Raw genomic sequence first — 20178 nt, forward strand, 5'->3', positions numbered from 1 at the left:
CGGCATCTCTTGTTAATGTAAACATTTCAAGTAATCAAAGTTTTCAGAGTTCAAATCATAGTTACAAATGTATGTAATATTTTATATGCGTTATTCTAATCGTAAGAAATATATCCTCAGATGAATTCATTCGGCATCTCTTGTTAATGTAAACATTTTTAAGTGTTTTGAGCGATAAAATCGTCACTATGTATTATATGAGCAAATAAATATATAGTAATATAAATTTTGTCTTTGAAAGTATTTAAAATAATTGTAATTAATCATTGATTAGTTATTGTTATTATTTGTTTTTCTCGAATATTTAATTCTGGTACGAAAAGTACCAGCAATTTGCCTTAAGGCACGATGCCATACACCACTAGTAATTGTCTTAGATGATATTTATTATTATTAGTTTATTTAATAATAAAAACATTTGTTGAGAGTGAGACATAGACAACTATAATGATTTTGAATTAACGCGCCATTTGTAAAAACTATCAAAGCAAAAATGTCTTATCTTTCCAGAAATGTGCTCTATGCCTCAAATGTCAAATAATAATTCAAACCGTTGGACAAATAAATAATAAATAAATAAATTATTATAATAATTTAGTTGTACACGTCGAAAGAGTTTGACGATTAGACCTAATTTAACTATTTAATAATAAAATAATTTTAAAATGTCAGTAAAAACAATTGTGTCCATGAATGAAAATCAGGTAATCAAAACAGAACCACCAGAATATTCAGAAGAATTTGAAGTTGAGGATAAATTAGATATCCTCGACAATGGTATTATTAAATATGAATCATGTTCTAATATTGAAGGTGATGGAATATGTTTAGAAAGATTCATAAAGTCTGAAGTGACCATTGAAAAAGAAGTCAAACAAGAGCTAATCGATTATGACATTTCTAATGGATCATTCCCAAAATTGTTTGGTCTAAAAGAATGTTTAGTTGTGATTGAACGTCTGCCTAACAAAGAAAGTCCTTTCACGTGCAAAATTTGTCACAAGACATGCAAGGGATCAAAAGGTTTGACTAGACATATGACAACAATACATTCTGAAGAACGTTCTGAACTTAAATGCGATATATGCAACAAAATATTTACATATTTAAGTAATTTTAACTCTCACATGTTGATTCACAGTGGAGTACGACCCTATGAATGCACAATATGCAACAAGACATTCACACAATTAAGTAATCTAAAAAGCCATTACCTTATTCACAATAAAGTACGTCCACACAAATGCACAATATGCAACAAGACATTCAAATATTTAAGTAACCTAAAAAAACATTTGCCAGTTCACAGTAGGGAGTCCCATGAATGCACAATATGCAATAAGACTTTTTTACAATTAACTAGTCTGAAAAAACATTTACTAATTCACAGTGGAATGAATCATTGCAATATATGCAATAAAACATTTACATATTTATGTCATTTTAAGTCTCACATGTTAATTCACAGTGGAGTACGACCCTATAAATGTACAATATGCAACAACACATTCACACAACGAAGTAATCTAAAAAGCCATTTGCTTATTCACAATCAAATACGCCCTCACGAATGCACAATATGCAACAAGACATTCACATATCGATCTAACCTGAGAAAACATTTGTCCATTCACAGTAGAGAATCCCGTGAATGCACGATATGCAATAAGACTTTCATTCAATTGAATAGTCTGAAAAAACATTTGCTGATTCACAGCGGTGTGAGCCCCCATCAATGCACGATATGCAACATGACATTCACACAATCAGGTTCTTTGAAAAGTCATATGCTGATTCATTCTGGTGAGCGCCCCCACAAATGCAGCATATGCGGAATGGCTTTTAGACATAGGTGTGTTTTGAAAAGACACTTGCTGGTACACAGTAATAAGTACCCTTATGAATGCGATATATGCAATAAGAAATTTAAGCAATCGCACCATTTGAAGAGGCACAATTGCAAGTGAATAAAATGTAATATATACCGATGTGTTAAAAGTACTTACATGCATCATTTAATTTTTTCATATAAGGTTTGATAAATAAAATAATAAAGAAGTATTCATATCAGATTATTATTTATTATAAATATTAAATATTATGATGTCAAAGACAGTTGTCTTTCAGGTGTTTTAGTGAAGAGAATAGACTTTTTTATATGAGAACAGTAAACAATTATATTACCTACTAATTAAGTGTACTAGAAAATATAAGTTTCTATAAAATTTTCTGTAACCTAACTTTTTGTTCCAACATATTTGGATTTTTGTATATGCTTTCAAAATAGACATATTTAGGTATGATATGGTAAAATTTTAATTTCCTTGTACAAACGGTGCGTCCTGGAGAGCCCCTTGATTTAATGATTGTATAATAAAATGTACGACTCATTGTCACTGCAAGTCTCTATAAAATCTTCTGTATATCAAATTTTTATTCCAACACGTCTCGATTTTTTTATGGTTTAATAGTAGACATATCTAAGTATGACATGTTGAAATTTTAAGATTGTTGTACAAACGGTGCGTCCTGGAGAGCCCTTTGAAAAATTGACTATGTACTAAAATGTATAGCAAGTTCTTATAAAATCTTTCTTTGATAACTTCTTGGACCTGAGCAAGTGTTTCTAAAAACCTCTATAACTCAAAATTTTGTTCCAAAATATTCAAATGTTAGTATATGGTTTCATCATAGTAGACATGTTTAAGTATGATATGTTAAAATTTCAATGTCCTTGTACAAACGGTGCGTCCTGGAGAGCTCCTTGATTTAATGATTCTCTTCTATGATGTAGGACTCATTGTCAGTGCAAGTTTCTATAAAATCTTCTGTAACTCAAATTTTTGTTCCAAGACATCTTGATTTTAGTATATGCTTTCAAAGTAGACATATTTAGGTATGACATGTTGAAATTTAAAGGTGTCATACAAACGGTGCGTCCTGGAGAGCCCCTTTTTTAGTAATTGTGTAATAGAATGTATAGCAAGTTCTTATAAGTCCATTCTTTCATAGCTCTTTGGACCCTGAGCAAGTGTTTATAAAAACCTCTATAGCTCAAATTTTTGTTCCAACACATCTCGATTTTAGTATAGGGTTTTATAGTAGATATATTTAAGTATGATATGTTAAAATTTCAAGGTCGTTGTACAAATGGTTGCGTCCTGGAGAGCCCTTTAAAAAAGTGATTTTGTATAGGGTCCGCCAATTACCTTAATTTTTTTTACAAACTACTGAATATTTTCTAAAATTTCTTTTTCTATTTTGAAAGTACAATCCTTTCAGTTAATAATGAAATTAATTCAGTTAATAATTTAATTCAAAAATGAAGAAAAAAAGCCTCGGCTGACCATTGAAAAAAAAATGAAAATGAAAATGAAAATTGTTAGATGGCATACCCTATACTAGAATGTATGACTATTTGTCGGTGCAAGTTTTGATAAAATCTTCTGTAACTCAAATTTTTGTTCCAAGTCATCTTGATTTTAGAATTAGGTTTCAAAGTATGCGTATCTAAGTATTACATATTGAAATTTCAAAGTCGTTATACAAACGATGCGTCCTGCAGAGCTCATTGATTTAGTGATTCTATAAGAATATATGACTAGGATCGTCGGCGCAAGTTTCTACAAAATCTTTTGTAACTCAAATTTTTGTTCTAACACATCTTTATTTTAGTATATGCTTTCATAGTAGATATATTTAAGTATGATGTGTTAAAATTTCAATGTTCTTGTACAAACGGTGCGTCCTGGAGAGCCCCTTGAAAAAGTGACTATGTACTAGAATGTATGACTCAGTGCAAGTTCTTATAAAATCTTTCTTTCATAACTCCTTGAACCCTGAGCAAGGGTGTAGAAAAACCTCTGTAACTCAAATTTTTGTTCCAACACATCTCGATTTTAGAATAAGATTTTATAGTAGGCATATTTACTTAGGTATGATATGTTAAAATTTCAAGATCATTGTACAAACGGTACGTCCTGGAGAGCTCGTTGATTTAGTGATTGTATACTAGAATGTACGACTCATTGTCAGTGCAAGTTTCTATAAAATCTTTTATAACTCAAATTTTTGTTCTAACACATCTCGATTTTAGTATATGCCTTCAAAGTAGACATATTTAGGTGGGATATATTGAAATTTCAAGGTCGTAAAACAAAAGGTAAAATTTGTTTTGATTTTTTTGCTCCGGATGGAAATAGTGACCTGCATCTTTTCCGCTTGTACGTTCGTGGCGCATCGGCAAAATGCTTGTACCCGGCATATTATGACATATATTTTAACGAAAAAAATCGAGAAGAATGTTCAAATATATAACAATAATATCTGAAAGTTTCGTTTCAATTAAATATTTATTGCCTTCCCTAGAATTTTTTCAAAATAAGTGATTTTTTGACCTTACAAGAATTTCCGCCGTCGTCTTTTGCTTTCAGCTCGGGCAAATTGTATGTATTTCCCAATCAGCTACTTAACAACATTAATAATTTTATTATCTTCGTCATGTCGAGTTTTCAGGGTCGAATTGGTCAACTTTGGTGGTGCTCATCGCCATCGACATCGACATCAGAAGTCGTCGAGTTAATTAGAACGTGACGTCCAGTCGGGCGGCGCGAATTCGGATTATCGACGATAAATTAATTAATTAGACACACAAACACATTTAAATTAATTTACCGGAGGACAAATCATACTTAAATATGTCTACTATGAAACCATATACTAACATTTGAATATTTTGGAACAAAAATTTGAGTTATAGAGGTTTTTATAAACCCTTGCTCAGGGTCCAAAGAGTTATCAGAAAAAAAATTTGAATTATACATTCTAGTACACAATTACTTTTCCAACGAGCTCTCCAGGACGCACCGTTTGTACAAGGACATTGAAATTTTAACACATCATATCTAAATATGCCTACTATGAAATCATATACTAAAATCTGTATATCTTGAAATAAAAATTTGAGTTACAGAAGATTTTGTGGAAACTTACCCTGACAATTTGCCTTGCATTCTAGTACACAATCACTAAACCAAGGAGCTCTGCAGGACGCACCGTTTGTACAACCAACTTAAAATTTCAACATATAATACGTAAATATGTATACTTTGAAACCATATACTAAAATCAAGATGTGTTGGAACAAAAATTTGAGTTAGAGAAGATTTTATTGAAACTTGTACTGACAATAAGTCGAACACTCTAAACACTAAATCAACGAGCTCTCCAGGACGCACCGTTTGTACAAGGGCATTAAAATTTTAACACATTATACTTAAATATGTCTACTATGAAACTATATACTAAAATCAAGATGTGTTGGAACAAAAATTTGAGTTAGAGAAGATTTTATAGAAACTTGCACTGACGATGAGCCAAGCATAGATAAACAAGCATTCTAGTACACAATCGCTAAACCAAAGGGCTCTCCAGGACGCACCTTTCGTGTTTAATTTCAAGTTTAATTTTTAAATTACATAGTGTAGTACACTACCATATCCTGATACCATGGATTATTAATTTATTCCAATTTAACACTAAGATTAACTAATTGTAAGTATTATTTACTCTTTTTATTTTTTATTTTTACTCCAATTCAATAGTTTTTAATTTTTAAATTTTATTTTTAGTTTCCACTGAATAAAGGCTAGGATTATAGTCGAAACGTATGGATGTAAGATAAATTTTGAAATAAACAGTTGACTAATATCATCTAAATATATAAATCATCGGTTAACTAAATCAATTACTCCACGTTTCGAAAAGTTCATTTTATACTATTTCAAATTTTGAATTTGGCGCCATGATATTTTCCTTTCCTAGAAATCTCGAGTCGTCATCTCATTGGTCAACACGAACTTCATAAAGTTCGGCCGCCATTTAAATTAAAACATTTTAACGTCATGTTAAGAAATACTTTTTGTTATTGTTAAATTATTAATAATAAATCTAATCTAGTGTTTGTGTAAAGTAATTTGTGTCGGATTAATGGAGATTGAAGGGATTTGTTGTAAAGGTAAGTGATTATCAAGGTTGTCCTTTTATAATTTGTAATTGTTTGGGGATAGAATTGAGGTTATGGTCACAAGTAATTTTAATTAATTTGAAAATTTGCTTTATTTGACTTAAATACGTACATTGATTTTTATATAAAGATACAAATTGTATACACCTATTCTGGGAATATCATTATACTATCATAATATAATATTGTTTGCATATATATATATATTATATATATATATATATATATATATATATATATATAGTTTCAATTTAATTTGACAGTTGACAAAGGGAAATGGAAAATGTCTAGAAAATTGATAAAAACACTAAATAACATGAACAGCAAGTGCTATAGTTTAAATTGTTAATAAATATATTAATAATAATAGTATATTGATTATGTCGATTCAGTATTATTGACTAATGCAAAATGCCACTTGCACCTAACTTTTTTTTTCAATGACAAATTGTTATACTATTTTTAGTTTTTAACTTCCCGTAGGGTAGTTATAGCAATCGCAAAAATATCGAAAATGAAAATTTTTGCATTTCTCGACGTTCTGAAGGTTTCTGAACATTTTTAAATGGCGTAACTCAGAAACCAAATCGATGTGTGTGTGTGCGGATACAAATTTTTCTGTCGACGATTTCGGGAACACCGATCAATCGATTTGAATAATTCAAAAAACATTCGATTCGTATTGATAAGGAGACGTGCTGACTAGTTTTTGGCAAAGGCAGGTCTAGCCGTTCCGAAGATACGGGGCAAAAAGTGCCGAAAACTGTAACTCAGTTTTTAAGAGAACGGAACGTCCGATTTTAATAATTCAAAAAACATTTCACTTGTATTGACAAGATAAAGAATTGATCAAATTTTTATGAAGGCAGGTCTAGCGGTTTCGGAGATCTAATTGAAAAAGTAAAAAAAAATGCCATTTGGCGGTCAAAAATGTTCATTAGACATATGCACATCAAATTATCAGATATTTTATGGAGATTTTAACAATGAGTATAAATTTTGTTTACATTCCTATGGGTTCCGTATCAATGTTTATCCGTTAGAATGCGACGCGGCGCTTACGCGCTTCGATATTTTGTCTCTATGCAGTTAAAGCAGTACGATTGCTTTGAAAAAAAGTTCAAAATTCTCAAAATATTACAAAATACACTTTCCTTCAAAAAGTCTTTTTTTCAAAAAAAGTAAATTTTTGTCAAAAATGTATAGTTTCTCAAAAATTTAATATTTCGGAGTAATTTTTTTTCAAAAATGTTAATCTTTAAAAAAAAAATAATTGTTGGAACGGGAAGTTCCAGCAATTTGTCTTAAGGCACGATGCCATACACCACTAGTTAGTTTTTAAACATTATTTAGTCTATTATTTACTATGAAGAGTTTCTCAAAATGTACCCTTTGTAGCAGATGAGAGTCTAAAGAAGTTTTACTTCAAAAATTTTTAAATTGTATCTTTTATGGTATGTGGGGTATCGTTTGAAAGGTCTTTTTGAACAGAATCCAAATACTAAGGTTTGTCCCCAAAATATCCAGAAAATAAACCAGATTTAGTGTCGTAGCCTCCTGGACTACGCTATGCAAGCGACAAAATAAAATCGTTATTATATATATATATATATATATATATATATATAATCATATATGTCGATTTTAAGCCGATCAAGGTCTTGTACAATCGAAATTTTGAGAAAGCCGCCGCAAAATATTTGCGTAAATTATAATTAGGCGAGAAACTCGAAATTCTCTTCGAATTTATGAATATGCAATTAAATAATAAAAAAAATTTGGTCATTGGCGAAAAATTTAGACGAACGTTGATAATTACTCAATAATGATAATAAATCGATAGTAGATAAATAACTAGTGATGTATGGCATCGTGCCTTATGGTAAATTGCTGGAACTTTCCGTACCGTAATGAAATATTCGAGGGATTTTAAATGCTTTCAAATATATTATTATGAATTCAGTTATTTTTTTTATTCCTATTTTATAGACGAAATATACAGGCTTTTTACATAAAAGGCAAATAAACAAAACTGCTGAGCTAAGCTGAGTTAGAAAGAACCGGATTTTTATTTTCCCGGACCTTTGTAATTTGCTAATGTTTCTTCTAATTCTTGGATTTTTCTTCTAATTTCAAGGACCTTTGTAATTTCCGGGGTTTTCGGATTCTCGGAATTTGCAAAATTTCGTATTTCTAAAAAAGTTCCGCACTTTTTTAACTCATAGCTTTTTAAAATTTCCAGATTTTATTTTTAATTCCCAGAACTTTCGTTTAATTCTCAGACCATTCTTTTAATTTTCTTATAATTTCCGGATTTTGAAAAATTTAACGTTTTTTTAAAATACCTAGATTTTTGAAATGTTAGACCTTTCTTATTCCCGGACTTTTCTTCTAATTCCTAGACTTTTCTCCTAATTTCTGCATTTTTAATACCTTGATTTTCCAAATTTCCGGAATTTTCAAATTCACGGATTTTTAAAATTTCCAGCCCTTTTTAATTACCGTACCTTTCTTCTATATTTCGGGCTTCGAAAAATTTTACATTTTTAAATTTCCGGACTTTTCTAAATCTAGATTTTTTAAATTCACAGATTTTTTGAATTCCCGTACCTTTCTTCTAATTTCCGGATTTTTTAATACCTCGTCTTCAACTTTCCGGACTTTGAAAAATTTTACATTTTTAAATTTCCGGACTTTTCTAATGCCAAGATTTTTTAAATTCTAGACCTTTCTAATTCCCGGAATTTTCTTCTAATCCAAGGAACTTTCTCCTAATTTCCGGGTTTTTCAAATTCCCGGATTGTAAAAAATTTTCAATTCTAATTTTCGGACCTTTCTTTTATTTCTCGGACTTTTTTTTGATTCGCGGATTTTTAAATTTTCCGGACTCTTTAAGTTATCCGGACTTTGCAAAATTTCACATTTTCACATTTTCGGACTTTTCCAATTTCTAAATTTTTTAATTATCCGCACTTTTGTACTTCTCGGATTTTTCTACTAATTTCCGGATCTTACTTTCATTACTAGGATCTTTCTTCTAATTTCTAAATTTTTTTAATCCGTCGACTTTTTTAATTCCCGAGCTTTTTAAATTTCCAGTCTTTGGAAAATTTCACATTTTCAAATTTTTAGACTTTTCCAATTCCTAGATTTTTTAATTACCCGGACCATTGCAATTCTTTGATCTTATTCTAATGCCAGGAACTTTTTTCTAATATCCGGAAATTTTTTAATCCTTCAACTGCAAATTTCCGGACTTTGAAAAATGTTACTTACTTTTCCTTCCTTACATTTTCAATCTCTAGGATTATATATTCCTAGACCTTCTTCGTTATTCCCGGATCTTTGATTCAAATCGAATACTACGATCTTTCAAAAACACGATATCCATTTTTTGTACTCCTTGCCTTCTTCTTGTATTTCGAAACGGCTGGACCTGCATTTGCCAAAAACTAATCAGCACATCTCCTTATCAATAGGAATCTAATGGTAAATGAATCATTCGATTCGGTGGAGCAGTACTCCTGAAAACGTTGACGAAAAATTATAGCCGCACACATACACCACACATCCATTTTTTCTGGGGTATGCCAAAATGTTCAGAAACCTTCAAAACGTGAAGAAATGTAAATGTAAAAATTTTCAATTTAGATTTTTGGACGATTACAATAACTTGCCCTACGGAAAGTTAATAATATTAACACGCGCTGGAAATTTGATACCATACCGCTTGCTATCAAGCTGGCCTAGATTTTGATCGAATCCGGAACCAGCGAGATTTTAATTTTTTTGTCGTCATATCTTGAATTCTAAGTATGCAACAAACGTTTCTAATTGCATCACCTGCCATCATCATCGCAAAAAAACTTCAATGTTCAGTGACGACATTGCCCGTCTGTTCGTCTGTCTGTTTCTAATTAAATAATTCGCTTGAATTATTTATTATCACAAGTGAATGTCGCCAATGCCACCGAATAAATAAATAAACAATTGTTTAATAATTAACTCGACATTAGAACATAAATCGCACGGATTATTTATTACGTTTGGAATTAAATTGTATGTAACAAAGTGACGTAATTCATTCGATAACTTACAATCCTGTCATGAGGTAAAACATAATAATTTTATATATTTTTCTTGGGAACATATTACTATCTATATTCCCAAAGCGATGTTACTTCTGCTTGATATCAGGCAGTCCGTGGAGGGAATCAAACTGATCGGAAGCCCTTAGCTCTAACCACTAAGTCACGGCGGAGCTCATGTGAGATTTTGCAACTTGTCCTAAAGCACCAGGAAAACATTGACTCCTATTAAGTCTACAAAATCTTGTTTTCCGATTCGGAATTATTAACCAATTAATATTGAATATGCAATTTTATAAATTGCACAAACTGCATTTATTCAGTCGATTAAGTCTCGAATTAAGGAAACATATCCGAATGCAGTTATGTACATTCGATTGCATTCATTCGTGTTGGACGTTTCAATTAATAGAGGCGATAATGCGGGCGCTGGGAAGGACAATCATAAAACATCCGTACGACTTAATTCTCCACCGAATATCTTTCGTCTCCCCCAGCTCTCGTACTATTATGCTCATGGCCAAAGAGGTGCGATATCCTGTCTTCGATAGTAGCAGCCACTAACTACTGTATAGTTTCGATGTATATATATATATATATATCGAATAAATAAATTGTCGATTAGGTAGGCGTGTCGACATCGCCTACGTGACAGGAGACACGTAGGGGGCCCCCGGAGACCTCGACAGAACTTGTTGGAAAAACTGCATTCGTCGGAGTGCTTTACATTGGCTAATTTATATAGGAATTTATATCTACATATAAAATTTTATAGATGCAAGGGTTAAGACTTATTTTTTAATTTTTCGACCAATTTATTTTTAACTTCCCGTAAGGTAAGTTATAGTAATCGCAAAAAACTCTAAAATGAATTTTTTTATATATCTTTACGTTTTAGAGTTTTCTGAACATTTTGGCATACCTCAGAAAAAATGAATGTGTGTGTGTGGAGACAATTTTTCTTCGACGTTTTCGGGCGCACGGATCAACCGATTTGAATGGTTTAAAAAGCATTCGATCCCTATTGATAGGGAGATGTGCTGATTAGTTTTTGGCAAAGGTAGGTCCAGCAGTTACGGAGATAAAGAGCAAAGAGTGCAGAAAACGGATCATCCGATTTGAATGATATAAAAAACTTTCTGCTTGTGTTTTGGATTCTTGCCATTCTTTTAAAAAATTCAAATTTTACCAAATTTAAGAAATTTTTCTAATTTTTGGTATTTTTTATTATTTGGTTTTTCTCCAAAATTGACATATATCCTGTTTTTGGATTTTTTCTATATTTTAAGTAATCTGAAATTAATTTGAAATAAACCAAATTAAGATATTTTTTGAATTTTTGGTATTTTTCTGTTCTTGTTTTTATTTTAATTTGCATTTTCCGGATTTTCTATTTTTTTAAATAATCTGATATTTTATCAAATTAGGATATTATTTCAATTCTTGGTATTTTTAAATGCTTGTTTTTTTCCTAATTTGTTGACATACTTCTAATTTTTTGGATGTTTTCTACTAAAAATTTAAAATTTTACATTTATTTTTCATTTTTTTGGGTTTTTTTTTGGGTTCAATTTTTTTTCTTAATTTTTGACATATTTCCTCTTTTTGTATTTTTTCTATTATTCTAAAATAATTTGAAATTTTACCTGATAGAAATTTTTCTAATTTTTGGCATATTTCGTTCTTGTTTTTTTTTTAATTTTTGGCATATTCACGTTTTTTTTATTTTTTCCATTTATTTTATAATTTGAAATTTTAATAAATTAAAACATTCTTTTAATTTTTGGTATTTTTAATGTTTGCTTTTTTCGATTTGTGGCATATTTCTGGTTTTTGTGATTTTTGCTATTTTTCATAAAAGAAAAAAAGAACAAATTAAGATTGTTTTTGAAACTTTTCCAATTGTTGCATTTGAAAAAATGATTTCCAGAAATAAGGATTTTTTTCCAAGTTATCAAACTTGGATGTATTTATACGTAATGTATCAAAACATTTTTAAGAAAATTTTATCACTCTCAATAAAACGGAAAACTTTCCGAATAAATTTTCAAAATAAATAATTAAATTATTTTGTGAGTAATATTTCACATTAAATCCAAAATATTTCTAAACATTTATAAAAATCAAATTTTATTTTTAGAAAAAAATCGATACAAAAAATACAAATACAAAATATTTATTATTTTGCAGAGGCGTTACTGTCATTTTTTTTATTAAATTACTTGATATAAATGCATTACTAGATTCTATCTAAGAGTTGTCTGAACTCATAAATGTACAAATATCTCATATGCAAATTGCACATTTGATTAAAACAGTGATGGCAAAAGTCCACCAATGAAAAAAAACTTTAACGATATTTGCAAGATATACAAATTTATTTTTTCTTAATTATTGCAAAGTTGGGTGAGAGATTTTGATTTTTAATTTTGATTGATCACACTGAGAGAAAGAAATTTTGTAGACAAATCAAAATTTGTAAAAAAAACATACAAATTTGTTCTCAAAATAACAAATAGTGGTTGCTGTGCAATGAGACGTATTTCTCAGGTTGTCTATAAAAAATCTAACCTAGAAACCGCACAAATGTCAAAAAAACTATCTTACAGATAACAGGATATTTTTGATTCGTGTTCATAACATACGAGTGACGTTGCAGTTTACGTGTAAAACTGACTGAATGAACAGCAAATACATGACATTTTGACAGTATTCAGTATGATTCAGTAGCATTATGCATGTAACATGGCCTTGCCATAACATTTGTCTGTTTTTCATTTCATACTAATTTATTTACCACCTTTACCTTCATTGACTATTAAATAAAAAAAAACTATCCGATTAATAAAACAAGTTGCAAGCAAGCAAGTCGAGTCGACTGCAGGCGACTTGAATTATTTATAATTATTAGGAAAACAGCTATAAACTATTAAATTAGCTATTCACTATATCGATCGATTGCTTATTTATTCGAGTAAGAGGACATTTTGTAACTTTATTCGAAATCAAAACTTATTTATTGGATAGCGAAACATATTGATGATTGCACCATAATGATTTAATTCCTTGGCGACATATGGTGACCATGTCGTATGTGTAATTTATAATTAATACTGTTTGTTATTTATAACTTATACTTATATATATGTATATATATATATATATATATATAATAGGTTGTCAAATATCTCCTTTCCGCCTTTTTGTATTATAACCAAGAGCAAAAAAGCGGAAGGGAGATATTTGACAACCTAATATATATATATATATATATATATATATATATATATATATATGTGTATATAATAAATCGACGTTTTCTCAAAAACGGCTGGACCGATTTTAAACATTTAAAGCCATTCGATGAGGTCATATCGTTTAATTGTCATATATGGATGCAGGATATTTTTCTATATTTTTTTTAAATATCTTGAAAATTTCTATCAGGATACTTTTTTTAAGTTAACTTAGCAGAAACTAGATAAAATTTAGTACGTTTTACGTATAATAATGAGAAATTTTGCTCGTCAGTAGAATCCCTTCCTAAATTAAAATCGTAATCGTATTAAAAAAGTAATTTGCTCGTCAGTAGAGTCACTTGTTTCTATTTTTTCTAAAATTAATTTAATTTGCTCGTTAGTAGAGTCCCTGTAGTATACAATGTACCTATTCGGCGGACTATTGTAAATCCATTAAATTTACTGAATCTCCTATACTGGACAGTTGTAAATAAAAGAGTTAATAAAAAAAAAAGTAGAGTCCCTTTTCTATCTTCTATATTAAAATTAAAGTTTGCTCGTCGGTAGAATCCTTTTTGAATTTTTTTAATAATGTTGCTTGTCAGTAGAATCTCTTTCATAAACCTCTTTAACTATATTTTTAACTGTCAGTAGAGTACTTTCTATTTTTTTTAAAAAATAATGTACGTCAATAGAGTAATTTTTTACGAAAATTTTGATTCATGTTTTGCGCGCGTCAATAGAATCCTTGTTTTGAAATAATTTTTAACATTTTGCTCGTAATAGCTAATGTACTAGCTTATAAAGCAATAAATCATATATATAAAAAAAACATTTTGCTCGTCAGTAGAGTCCTTTTTTGAAAATTAAAAAGAAGTTTGCTTGCCAGTAGAGTCCTTTTTTAATTTTCTAGCTCATTTAATTTGCTCGTCAGTTAAAAAACAATTAAAAACATTTTTGATTGTCAGTTTTCATTAAACCTTAAAAATTTCCTTTGACAAACTCCAAAAAGATTTATCAAAATCCGAATAACCGTTTAGAAGAAGTATCAAATCATCTATTCAATTATTAAATAAAAGCTCAAAACAATAACTTACTAATAAATAACTAGATTAAATTATAGTTATCAAGTCGTTTTTTTTTAATTTTGAATACTTTTCTATTTAGTGAAACATTTATTAAACTGAATTATATAATTTCGTCTGCCATACATGTACTGTTGACTGTATTTTATTATTATTTTAATTTCCTTCACATCTCAGCTGCTTTTCGGCAATAATAATGTAGACATTACATTTTTCTTGTATATTACATTCTAATATTATCTAGGCTCATAATATCAGCTAAATTCAATTTCAAGTGAATTGACATTTCTAGCACATGACAGTTCTAATGTTTTCAATGATAAGTGGTTTTTTGTGTAATTTTTGCCATTTATTTCTACAATATCACTATTAGTGCAGTAAACGGAGCGTTTAGGGTCTGAATTTTTCTACTGTGCTCCGAATTGAATGAAATTTTGGAATTAGGTTCTTCTTACCCTCAAGTTTAAAAGTGAAAACAATTCGGGTTGCGCTATCACGCGCCGGGGGGATGACCCCCCTTCTAAATTGTGTAATTACATTTTATCAAAATAACGTCGAAAATCGATAAAAAAACTAATTATAAGAAAAAAATGTCTTTTATAGTTTTTCAAAAAAACTAATACTTTTCAAGTTACTGGCCACTAAAGATTCATATATTTTTGGCGTTTTTCTTCGTTTTTTTGCAAATATCTCCTAAAATATACCTTCTAACGAAAATCATGTAATGAACAAAATAATGTCAATAAAAATCTTAATAAATCGGTATTACATAAAGTGTTCTAGGAAAAATATTAAGCAAGATTTGAAAGAGCAAAGTCGTTTTTTATTTCGTTCAAGATTTAATTGTTGTATTTAAAGCCATCTAGTGTCGAGGTTTTACATTTTATGCATTTCGGTGAAATTGGGTTTTATAGTGCTCAACATAAGCTTTAAAATGAGTGCTGTTACAAGTTTTTTGCGTGTAAAATGAGTGAGCTATCATGCAAATAAGAAGCATGTACGATGTTTTTTTCTTTTAAATCATATGGTTTAATGAGCGCCATTTCCACCAGAATTAAAGTAATTCACATTCCATCTAGAATTCACTTCAATATAGACATCTTGATGGATTCTGGTAGATTCACTACTTTAGTACGAATTATTTTCAGAAAACTCACGCTTTTATAAAAACTTTTTTTTTCAATTTTTTTTTTTAAAAATCGAAATTATTTTCAACATATCTCAAAAGAATAAAAGATACGTATAAAGCATATAGATTAAAATCAAAGGGATCTTTCTGGCTTATATTGTTTTTTTTTTTTTTCACACGAAAATTGACAGAGTTATGGATGTTTAAAGACTGCGCGGCCGCGCAAATGAAAATGAAAAAAAAAGTTTTTATAAAATCGTGAGTTTTCTGAAAATAGTTTTGTACTAAAATAGTGAATCTGCTAGAATCTATCGAAAGGTCTATAATGAAGTGATTTCTAGATGGAATGTGAATTACTTTAATTCTGGTGAAAACGGCGCTCATTAAACCTCATGATAGAAGAAAAAAACCATCGTATATGCTTCTTTTTGCATGATAGCTTACTCATTTTACACGCAAAAAACTTGTAACAGCACTCATTTTAAAGCTTATGTTGAGCACTATAAAACCCAATTTCACCACCGAAATGCATAAATGTAAAACCTCGACACTAGATGGCTTAAATACAACAATTAAATCTTGAACGAAATAAAAAAACGAATTGTCTCTTTCAAATCTTGCTTAATATTTTTTCCTAGAACACTTATGTAATACCGATTTATTAAGATTTTTATTGACATTATTTTGTTCATTACATGATTTTCGTTAGAAGGTATATTTTAGGAGATATTTGCAAAAAAACGAAGAAGAAGAAAAACGCCAAAAAATATGAATCTTTAGTGGCCAGTAACTTGAAAAGTATTAGTTTTTTTGAAAAACTATAAAAGACATTTTTTTCTTTTATAATTAGTTCTTTTATCGATTTCCGACGTTATTTTGAAAAAATGTAATTACACAATTGAGGGGGGTGTCATCCCCCCGGGGGGTGATGGCGCAACCCGAATTGTTTTTCACTTTTGAACTTGAGGGTAAGATGATGACCTAATTCCAAAATTTCATTCAATTCGGAGCACAGTAAAAAAAATCAGAGGTTATACCCTTTTTTCCTCTCCGTTTACTGCATATATAGTTTTATCGTTCATTAAATCTTAAAATTTCCTTTGACAAACTCCAAAAAGATTTATCAAAATCCGTATAACCTTTCAGAAGAAGTATCAACTCATACACTCGAAGAGAGGAATTTTATATATAAGATATGTATCGGTGCTTGTTTTTCATTAAATTTCACTTTATTATCAGTTTTTTACACCAATTATCTTATCTAATAATCGCATAATTAAATCCCTCAATGCTGTTATCAATCAATCTATCGATATATTTTTTATGCAATTGATTTATTTTAATTTAATTTGCTCGTCAGTAGCATCCCTTTTTAAAAAGCAATTGAAAACATTTTTGATTGTCAGTTTCATTAAATCTAAAAAAATTCCTTTGACAAACTTTAAAAGGTTTATCAGAATCCGAATAACCGTTTAGGAGAAGTATCAACTCATACACCCGAAGAGAGAATTTCATATATATCTTATTCCTCTCTGCGGGTGTATGAGTTGATACTTTTTCTGAACGGTTATGCGGATTTTGATAAATTTTTAGAGTTGTCAAAGAAATTTTTAAAATCTTATATATAAGATATGTATGGGTGCTTGTTTTTCATTAAATTTCACTTTATTACGTTATCAGTTTTTTACACCAATTATCTTTTCATCTAATTAATCGCATAATTAAATTCCTCAATGTTGTTATCAATCAATCAATCGATATATTTTATATTTTTTATAATTTTTTTTCTCTTAAAATCGCACACGGTCAATAGTCAACGGAATCACGGTCTTCGACGACGAAGGTTCACTTTATGCATTTTAATTATCGAATCCGAAGTATATCGATTATCGATTCGATATTATCGATCGATTATCTTGATATCTGTATCAAGATCAAGAAAAAAATCGTCTATTTTATTTGACACAAGGTGATTTTTATAAACAAATCCATATATCGGTAAAGGTTGTCGTCGTGGTAATTGATTTTATAATTGATGGAACACTTGATTTTTTCAGTAGTTTACTAATACTTCTCCTAAACGGTTATTCGGATTTTGATAAATCTTTTGTAGTTTGTCAAAGGAAATTTTTAAGATTTAATTTAACGATAAAACTGAAGTAATATTGTAGAAATAAATGACCAAAATTACAAAATTATCTATGTTGACATTGAACCTGCCATCTGCTAAAGATGTCAATCACTTGAAATTTGAATTTGGCTGACATTATGAGCCTATTAGCAATATTAGAATAACATATACAGAATGTAAATGTAATGTAAATGTCTACATTATTATTGCTAAAAAGCAGCTGAGAGTGCCAGAAATTAAAATAATATAAGATACAGTCAACAGTATGTATGGCAGATGAAATTATATAATTCAGTTTAATAATGCTTCACTAAATAGAAAAGTATTCAAATTTAAAAAATTACTTGATAACTATAATAATTAGTTATTGATTAGTAATTTTTGTTTTGAGCTTTTATTTAATAATTGAATAGATAATTTGATACTTTTCCTAAACGGTTATGCGGATTTTTGATCATTCTTTTTGGAGTTTGTCAAGGAAATTTTTAAGATTTAATGAAACTGACAATAAAAGGTTTTTTAATAGTTTTTTTTTAAAAAGGGACCTACGGCGAGCAAATTAAAATTAAAATAACCAATCGCCATAAAATATATTAATTGATTGATTGATAACAAATTGAGGATTTAATTATGCGATTAATTGATGAAAAGATAATTGATGTAAAAAACTATAATGTAATAAAGTGAAATATAATAAAAAACAAGCACTGATGATATCTTATACATAAAATTCCTCTCTCAGGCTGTATGATTTGATACTTTTCCTAAACGGTTATTCGGATTCTGATAAATCTTTTTAGAGTTTGTCAAGGGAAATTTTTAAGATTTAATGAACGATTAAAACTATAGTAATATTGTAGAAATATATGGCAAAAATTACAAAAAAAACACTTATCATTGTTTGACGTTGGACTGTCAACTGCGAAAGCTGTCAATTCACTTGAAATTTGAATTTGGCTGACATTATGTGCCCTAGATATATTAGAATATAATATACAAGAATTAAATGTAATGTAATGCCAAAAATTAAAATAATATAAGATATAAATAACAGTATATGTTGGCAGATGAAACTTTGTGCATTTTAATTATCGAATCCGAAGTATATCGATTATTATCGATTCAATCCATCGATTATCTTGATATCTGTATCAAGATCAAGAAAAAATCGTCTATATTATTTGACACAAGGTGATTTTATAAACAAATCCATATATCGGTAAAGGTTGTCGTCGTGGTAAATGATTTTATAATTGATGGAACACTTGATTTTTTTCAGTAGTTTACTAATACTTCTCATAAACGGTTATTCGGATTTTGATAAATCTTTTTGGAGTTTGTCAAAGAAAATTTTTAAGATTTAATTTAACGATAAAACTGAAGTAATATTGTAGAAATAAATGGCAAAAATTACAAAAATTATCTATGTTTGACATTGAACTGCCATCTGCTAAAGATGTCAATTCACTTGAAATTTGAATTTGACTGACATTAGGAGCCTAGATAGATAATTAGAATGTAATATACCAAGAGAAATGTAATGTCATATTGTTATTGCCGAAAAAGCAGCTGAGATGTAAAAGAAATTAAAATAATATAAGATACAGTCAACTGTATATTCGTTTGGCGGATGAAATTATATAATTCAGTTTAATAAATGTTGCTTTTTTTCTTCACAAAAGAGAAGTTTCAAGTCATTCTGAGTCGAATAAGACCAAATTTGGAAAAAGTGTAGTTTGATCGATTATCTTGATATCTGTATCAAGATCAAGAAAAAAATCGTCTATATTATTTGACACAAGATGATTTTTATAAACAAATCCATATATCGGTAAAGGTTGGTCGTTGCGGTAATTGATTTTATAATTGATGGAACACTTTTGATCTTTTTTTTTCAGTGTTTGACACTAAATCTGTGTCATCGTTTGTGAAATCATGCGATCATATTTATTTTAATATGAACAGAATAATTGAATCATTTATTGAAGTGATTCTCTAAATATGATTGTAATATTGATCCGATAAATTTATATGGTGTTTAAAAGTGTGTGTGTATGGTGTGTGAGTGAATGACATAAGCCAAATAGCTCATAGAATAGTCATGTATTCTGATTGCTATTGAAAATGAAAATTAAAAAAAAAAAAAACTATTTATTATTAAAAACATTTTTTTATATATTTTCCATGGATGATTAAATAAATTAAAGAAGAAATAAATTTATATCTATATATCTATATATAAAATTCTTCTGTACGGGTGTGTGATTTGATACTTTTCCTAACGGTTATTCGGATTCTGATAAATCTTTTTGGAGTTTGTCAAGGAAAATGTTCAAGATTTAATGAACGATAAAAACTATAGTGATATTGTAAAATAAATGGCAAAGACATCAACTAGGATATTAAAAAGTATATGATAGGATATTAAAAAAATGAAACTTTTGCATTGTAGACCTGTCGGTACTGGACAATGTCTGTCGG

At 29.1% G+C, this 20178-nt stretch overlaps 2 protein-coding genes across 2 annotated transcripts in view; both read left to right on the forward strand.

The window, feature by feature from the left end:
• The first annotated feature begins 649 nt into the window (after positions 1–649).
• Positions 650–1967, forward strand: LOC113386449 (zinc finger protein 83-like). Its single transcript, XM_026624230.1, has one exon. It carries the CDS (start codon positions 666–668, stop codon positions 1965–1967), a length of 1302 nt encoding a protein of 433 aa, XP_026480015.1. The 5' UTR covers positions 650–665.
• Positions 1968–5899: 3932 nt separating this feature from the next.
• Positions 5900–20178, forward strand: part of LOC113386900 — a 46236-nt gene continuing 31957 nt past the window's right edge. Inside the window, exon 1 of the mRNA XM_026624657.1 lies at positions 5900–6016. The gene's annotated coding sequence lies outside the window, so the exon portion shown is untranslated. The remainder of the gene's footprint in view (positions 6017–20178) is intronic.

Source organism: Ctenocephalides felis, unplaced genomic scaffold (assembly GCF_003426905.1).
Source record: "Ctenocephalides felis isolate EL2017-DRISC unplaced genomic scaffold, ASM342690v1 CF-g0.4_SCAFFOLD_03571, whole genome shotgun sequence".
NCBI lineage: Eukaryota > Metazoa > Arthropoda > Insecta > Siphonaptera > Pulicidae > Ctenocephalides > Ctenocephalides felis.